This window comes from Carassius auratus, chromosome 2 (assembly GCF_003368295.1).
Source record: "Carassius auratus strain Wakin chromosome 2, ASM336829v1, whole genome shotgun sequence".
NCBI lineage: Eukaryota > Metazoa > Chordata > Actinopteri > Cypriniformes > Cyprinidae > Carassius > Carassius auratus.
This window is the reverse complement of record NC_039244.1, coordinates 2147374-2155328: the sequence shown is the minus strand read 5'-3', so window position 1 is coordinate 2155328 and position 7955 is coordinate 2147374. Positions and strand designations below refer to the sequence as shown.

General features: G+C 33.1%; 1 protein-coding gene across 5 annotated transcripts in view; it reads left to right on the top strand.

Moving 5' to 3' along the window:
* Positions 1-377: 377 nt before the first annotated feature.
* The window catches only part of LOC113111952 (protein strawberry notch homolog 2-like), a 28503-nt gene continuing 20925 nt past the window's right edge, over positions 378-7955 (top strand). For 3 of the 5 annotated variants that reach the window (XM_026277262.1, XM_026277235.1, XM_026277270.1), the window contains exons 1-4: positions 380-551; positions 1476-1652; positions 2814-2893; positions 4656-4740. In XM_026277262.1, the coding sequence (XP_026133047.1) occupies positions 1533-1652; positions 2814-2893; positions 4656-4740 (285 nt within the window). In that variant the 5' untranslated portion in view covers positions 380-551; positions 1476-1532. Of the gene's footprint in view, positions 552-1475; positions 1653-2813; positions 2894-4655; positions 4741-7955 lie in introns of all 5 variants that reach the window. The other 2 variants (XM_026277244.1, XM_026277254.1) reach the window with 2 other exon arrangements.

Genomic DNA, 7955 nt, shown 5'->3' with positions numbered 1-7955 from the left:
TCAGGGCAAACCTTTCAAGTCCATGGACTCTGAACTATCTTCACAGACATTTATCATGCTAAGCATAGTTTCCAAAAAATATAAATAAATAAATTGGTATTAAAAAATATATATATTGGAGCCTTCAATAACTGAATTCAAATTTTTTCCATAATATAATTAAATAAAAAACTGTTTTTTAGATCGCAATATATATTTACATTAAAGACGTAAAATCCACCAATTAAATAATAATAATAATATAAATATATACAAATTATTATATATAGTAATATATAGGAAATAGTAAGCGAAATTACTTATGAATATATAATTTTTTCTAACGCACAAAATTCACCTAGCGTACGCGATGACGTCAGCGGAAGAATCCTCCCTCTTTTTAAATCAAGATGGCGACGTCGACCAGGAAGTAGGTAAACAACCTTAAGAGGATAGAAAAATATGGATTAAACCCCTCCAATCCGTCTTTTCTGATCCAGAAACGCCCAGATTGAGTGGTCGTTAGTGCTCGTGGAGGGGTTTCGTGGACAGGGGGGGTAAATTAACGCGCGGTGAGTGAGTTTTCTGTCAGATTAGCATGTTAGCACGAATCAAACAATAGCGCTCCATTGAAGCTTTCAGAAAAACACGCAAACAGTTGATAAACTGTTGATAAACTCGTTAATAAATCAATTATGTTGATCTATAATAATCAATGTAGGCTTGTTATCTTATCAAAGTGAAGTGCTTGAGGGGTCAGTTCAGTATGGCCGAGGGTTTTCAGGTTGATCTGAAAATATATATATCATAATCTGATAGATACTTAAATGTTTTTAATTTAAAATCGTATTTTTTTTAAGAGTGAGTTAGTGACAGCCTGTATTATAGAGGTCAGAATAAAACTGTCTCACACTTACAGTGTAATCCCTCCCCAAACTGTCACATAGACAAGGCCTGCATCACATAACTAAAGGAAAAAAAAAAAAATATATATATATGGTATTTATTATATTTTAACCCTTTCATATGTCTGTCTCACATTCTATTCATTTCGTCGGTTAGCTTTCTATCCGAAATAAACTGCTTTATTTTGAATATATATATGAATTCCACAAAAAGGTCAGATTAATTTTAAATGTATTTCATTCAGATAATCTGGTAAAATAATTCGGAAACTCATGCATTTAACCTGTTAACTGTCACTCACATTTTGAACATATGTAGACTTGAAAGTGCATGATCCAAACCTAATTTTTTATAATTCATGACTGAAAACATTTTGTAACATGATTCTGATGTACCATTTTCATGGTAATGCAATGTTTGAATTTAAAATGGGTTTCAAAGGATGAATTTTGATATTTTAAGATTTCAAGTGATATATAACTTATGATGATTTCTAAATTGTGATAGAGAAAAAAGCAACAAAGAAGACTTATCATGTATCATGCTGATCTCTCTCTCTCTCTCTCTCTCTCTCTCTCTCTCTCTCTCAGAGATGGCTGGAGAATGACAGGGCTCTGACATGTGACCATGTGTCTGCTCGGAGACTGATGCCCACTCCTGCCGCGTCTGTTGTGATGGAAACGGAGGACTTGGTGCCCCCCGAGGGCCCTCAGCTGGGGAGCCTGGAGTTCAGCGCTCCCAGTCCTCCTCTCACAAGTTCCATGGAGGTACACACTGACCCTTAAGATTAGGACGATGTCTGCGGTAAATGTTACGGTTACCCCTATACCAAGGCTGAAGGTCTGCACATGTTTGAACTTGAATCCTGAAACCCGAAACCCTGTGACTCGGAGACCAAACCAGAAATTGCTGTGTTTCTTTAAATGTAGAGTACAACAAGGGTCATATGAAAAAAAAAAAAAAATAATTAATTAGGCCTATTTTGGGGACTTTTAAAAAAATGTTTTAATGTTATTTAACTACAGTGATGTTTGTTCATAATAGTACTTTAAAAACGTAAAGTAAATAATGTGCTTTTGTTTTGGGAAAAAATGGCTTGATTGACATTAAAATGTCACAATACAAATAGGCTTTTCTGTTTCTGTAAAAATTCTGTCGGAATTTTACTACGTTGAATATGTTTTTATTTTTATTTTATTTTTTTAAATTTCTGTCATCTTTATTGTTTTTGTGAGACTCATTTTATTCATTTTTCCCCCTATAAATCGCTTACTTTGGGGAATATTGCCATTAAAAGGTTTCAATAAAAAAAATAAAAAATAATAAAAAGTCCTACAAATATTTTAAAAATATCTTACTTTTTTATTTTTTATTAAGGAATTTATTAATATTACTTTTTGCATTAATCACAAACTTGAACCAGAAAAAAGTCACAGTGCAAAAGATATTAACGAACCAATAAAAGGCTTTTTTGTTTATATAACTTTACAATTAAACTACAAACCTGAACCCAATACAAACTTAATTTTAGACTTGAACATCTCTTTCTGAATCCAGGATTAATAGCTGATAGAAACCTGCAGGAGTTTGTTTGATGCTGCTTTTTTATTCTAGTGCATTCTCTTGATGACAGATTTCCTGATTAAATTCATCACAATTGCTCTAGTTGATCTTGAACCCTGTCCAGAGTGGGCCGCACCTGGAGTGTTAACCAATGGTAATCATTTGAACAGAAACAGTATCCTCACGTCACCTGGTTAATTTGGTGAACTGTAGGTCGTGGTTGGTTTGTGTCGGGTCTCACCACGTCACTAAATCATCAGCACTGCCAGTAAATATTTGGGTTGATGGGTGATATCTCTGCTGATCAGTGTTTTCAAACAGCCACTTCCTGTGTCAAAAGTGCTGTTTGTTTCCTGTTTCCCCAGAGTCAGCTGTGTCCGTCGAACTCATGGATGTACCCACAGCAAATTCAGTACAACCAGCACTATCCTATGCAATCTGGCAGGTGAGTCGTGCAGTCTTTTCTGAAAGCATGCATTATAAATTATATATTATGAATTGTGTATTATATACATATATTGACAATAAATAGTCAACACAGCGTTTTATTCCTCGCTGACTGCATGCAAAATACTGGAAGATCCAGTAATGGCGTTTTAATGATACAACAGTACAAGATACAAAATATTTAGGTTCGAAAATATGCATGGATTAATTGTTCACAATAAGATCTATGGCATGCATTAAGAAAACAGATCAAATAAGGTGAATTATCATTGCATACTGACTTTATCTGTCCCTATAAACAGTTGTTCAATAATCAAAATGTGGCTCTGTCTTTAAATAAAATAAATTATAATGATAATTTTCTTAGTAATAAAACATCTATCTCAGCTAATTGTGTAACTATACTGGAAGCCCTTTTATTTGCACATTACTATAATATTAAAAGTCCCAATTAACAACAGAGCACAAGCTATTAAATTCAAATGCAATACCATAAATATAATAATCAACACACAAAGCGTTTGTTGTTTGTATTTCCTGGAACTGGAACTGGAAAACAAAACACTATTGTGTGCACTATAGACAATCAAGAGAAGTTTTATTCAAGCATCACCTAAAGCAGCAGAGACTAAAAGATCGATATTGAGATTCAGGAGTCATTATAGATTTGTTAAAATTAAATTATATTAATTAAAGTAAGTTCCACATGTGAGCAATGGTTGAAACATACAGTACAGACCAAAAGTTTGGAAACATTACTATTTTTTATGTTTTTGAAGAAGTTTCATCTGCTCATCAAGCCTGCATTTATTTGATCAAAAATACAGAAAAAACAGTAATATTGTGAAATATTATTACAATGTAAAATAATAGTTTTCTATTTGAATATACTTTTAAAAAATAATTTATTCCTGTGATGCAGCGCTGAATTTTCAGCATCATTCCTCCAGCCTTCAGTGTCACATGTAACATCAGTCGATCACATGATCATTTAGAAATCATTCTAATATTCTGATTTATTATGAGTGTTGAAAACAGTTCTGCTGTCCAATATATTTGATTAATAAAAGGTTAAAAAGAACTGCATTTATTCAAAATAAAAAAATCTAATAATATATTTTCTTTACTATCACTTTTTATCAATTTAACACATCCTTGGTGAATAAAAGTATTGTTTTTTTTTTTTAAAAAGAAAGAAAAATGACTGACTTGACCTGAGCAGTAGTGTATATTGTTATTACAAAATATTTATATTTTAAAAACATAGCTTCTTTTTTTTTTTACTTTTTATTGATCAAAGTATCCTAAAAAAGTATCACATGTTCTGAAAAATATTAAGCAGCAGAACGTTTTCCAACTTTGATAATGAATAATCATATTAGAATGATTTCTGAAGGATCATGTGGTAATGATCCTAAAAATTCAGCTTTGCATCACACAAATAAATGATCATTTAAAGTATAATACATTTTAAAACAATTATTTTAAATTGTAATAATATATCACAATATTAAATTTTTTTTCGGTATTTTTGATCAAATAAATGCAGGCTTGATGAGCAGAAGAAACTTCTTTCAAAAACATTAAAAATAGTAATGTTTCCAAACTTTTGGTCTGTACTGTATGTATCGAACTGAAAGACCTGTACCCGTGTGTATACACCCCTAAAATATTCCGAATCGATCTGTATTGTAGTAGTATTTGAAGGCTTTGGAGACACTGTGTAAGTGATTGTTCCTGATCTCTCTCTGATTAATCAGGCAGCTCCAGCTGAACCCGTCCTCGGGTCTGGACCTGTCTGACATCGACTTTCACGACCTTGTCCAGAACGGAGACTTCTCCCAGGTAAGAGCAGATCCCGTCTCTTTCATTATCGAGCGAGGTTTGGGAAAGTAATTCAAAAACAAGCACTGAATGTGTCATCTTTCTTTTTGTAAAAAAAGTCTTCCCGAAGGGGAAACTCAATACAGTATTGAATAATTTATTTGTCACATCTCTGTGTCCCAGAATCTATTTTATGCTTAGAATCTATAATAATTAGCTTAGTCTAGGGCTGGGCGATATATCGAATATTAGCGATAATATCGGAAATGATTCTAACGACGATGTAAAATTAGATAATATCGATATCGAAAATATCGTTTTTCAAATTCAAGGATACTTTCCCAAAAGAACGCAGCGAATGTCCAAAAAAGGAACATTTAACTGCAGACTGTGATCTAATGAAAGCATCATTCAGCCGGTTTTCATAATATAGACCGAGCGTGCAAAAGTCTTTGGTATTCATATATTTATTTATTTATTTATTTATTTATTTATTTGCTTCAGCAACAAGCTCCCCATCTGAGAGGGTTTTAGTGTCAGAACATAGTTTCATGCCACAGAGCTTCTCTTAAAACCACAGACAGTTGACAGATTTGTGTTCTTAGCTAAAAACAACAACAACAACCTGTAAGCATAGTTTAAATTAATTGAATTACATGCACTTTAAAGTTGACAGAATGCACTTTCTGTGCTTGTTTGCACTACTTCAGATACATATAGGCCTACATGTATTCATTTAATAAAAAGAAGTGAGTGATCACTTGGTCTAGATTTTTTTTTAACTGCTTAAATAAGCTGTTTAAACTAATTATTATTTTTTTTTAATGGGCAACATAAAATCATGTTTTTTGTTATTTAAATGCAAACATGTAGAGATATATATTGAATATCGTACAAATTTTGACTAAGATCTCTTTCTTGAATCATGATTGGGTCAAAATCAAAAAAGGGCAACAAAAAAACTATAACAATTTTAAAACGTGATCGTTCCATACTGTTGTTTGACATTTTTATTTTATTTAGTTTTTATTAATATTTGGAATTAATACTTAAAAAAAAAAAAAAAGAAAACTAAAATAGTTTAGTCGGCATAGTTTTTATTACTTTTTATGTCAGTTTTAGTTGTTAGTAAACTAAAGTTAAAATACATGAAAATTAAAATTTTTGCCCGTTAACTAGATAAAAAAAAAAAAAAAACGTAATTTGTTTTTTTTGGTCTTTTTAAAAATATTTTAAATAATTTAACGTTTATTTGATAACACTTTACAATAAGGTTCACTTTAGTTAACATGAACTAAGCATGATCAATACATCTACAGCATTTATTAATCTTAATGTTAATTTCATTATTTACTAATGCATTATTAAAATCAAAAGTTTGTTAATGCACTGTGAATTAACATGAACTAACAATGAACCCCTGTATTTTCCTTAACTAACATTAACCAAGATGAATAAACACTGTAATAAATGTTTTGCTCATTGTTTGTTAATGTTAGTTATGGAATCTTATTGTAAAGTGTCACTGTTTATTTTATGTTTGAGTTTTTCCTGCAGTGCACAGTTTCACAAAATTGTATTTTTAATTTAAATAGTAGGAAATGCAGTATTTCTCTACATAGACTTAATGATATTAAATGATGAAAGCATGAGAGCATGGAAACTAGTTAGGATAGGTTTTCCAGCTAAATGTTTCCAGTGTTAATTTTGATTGTTCGGTCTTTGTACAGATCTTATCCACCTAACACTGAACTGAGATGATCACAACATGAAATATCAGTTAAATGCTGCTTATATTTAGCTGTTTAAGCACATACTCACTATTTACTCTTTATTTGTATACTATCCAAAGCCATACACCTCTTTCATCACTTCTTAAAGCACATGGTGTAAAATAAGGCTTGGCCGCCTGTAAATATGGGCACAAAAGCATCACATGCTACAGTGTTAAGCTAATGCTTTTCTTAAATGCAAGTCTTCTGGCACTCAAGAGTTTTTAGGACGTCCCTGTTTACTTTGAGATGCTCCGTTTATCTTCGGGACACGGTTGAAGATATTTTAGATTTAGTCCGAGAGCTCTCAGTCCCTCCATTGAAGCTGTGTGTACGGTCTACTGTCCATGTCCAGAAAGAGAAGAAAACATCATCAAAGTAGTCCATGTGACATCAGAGGGTCAGTTAGAATATTTTGAAGCATCGAAAATACATTTTGGTTAAAAAATAGCAAAAACTAAGACTTTATCGAGCATGGTCTTCTCTTCCGTGTCTGTTGTGTGGGAGAGTTCAAAACAAAGCAGTTTGTGATATCCGGTTTGTGAACGAATCATTCGATGTCATTCATTTACTCAAACAGTATACACTGACTGAACTGCTGTGAAGAGAGAACTGAAGATGAACACCGAGTCGAGCCAGATAACGAACAAAACACGTTCACGAGTCAAGAACAGTTTCTGTCAGATGCGTCCGATTCGTGAACCGAGGAGCTGATGATAGTGAAGCAGACCGACACACAGAGCGTCTGAACCGAACTGATTCTTTTGGTGATTGATTCTGAACTAATTCTGTGCTAGTGTTATGAGCGCGGGTAAACTGAAGGCTTACAATCATCGCCAATGACGTCATTACATCGAGCGCAAAAGAACCGGTGAACCGTTTTCTTCAACCGGTTTATTGAATCGAACTGTATGAAAGAAGTACCGGTGATCCGAACACCGATGCAACCGGTTCTTCACTCGTGAACGAGTCAATGTTTTGTTCGTTATCTGGCTGGGCTCGGTGTTCATCTTCAGTTCTCTCTTCACAGCAGTTCAGTCAGTGTACTGTTTGAGTAAATGAATTACTCCGGGATATTGGTTTGTTTGAACTCAGAGGGAGTGTCAGACACATTAAACAAGTTTACAGCTTAAGTCATTTGTGGATTAATGCGTATTGGAGATGCGAACCGTTTAAAACGATTCAGTTCGATTTGGTGAACTGGTTTAAGAAGATCCGGTTACATCGAATGATTCATTCACGAACCGGATATCACAAACTGCTTTGTTTTGAACTCTCTCACACAACAGACACGGAAGAGAACACAATGCTTGATAAAGTCGTCGTTTTTGCTATTTTTGGACCAAAATGTATTTTCGATGCTTCAAAATATTCTAACTGACCCTCTGATGTCACATGGACTACTTTGATGATGTTTTTCCTACCTTTCTGGACATGGACAGTAGACCGTACACACAGCTTCAA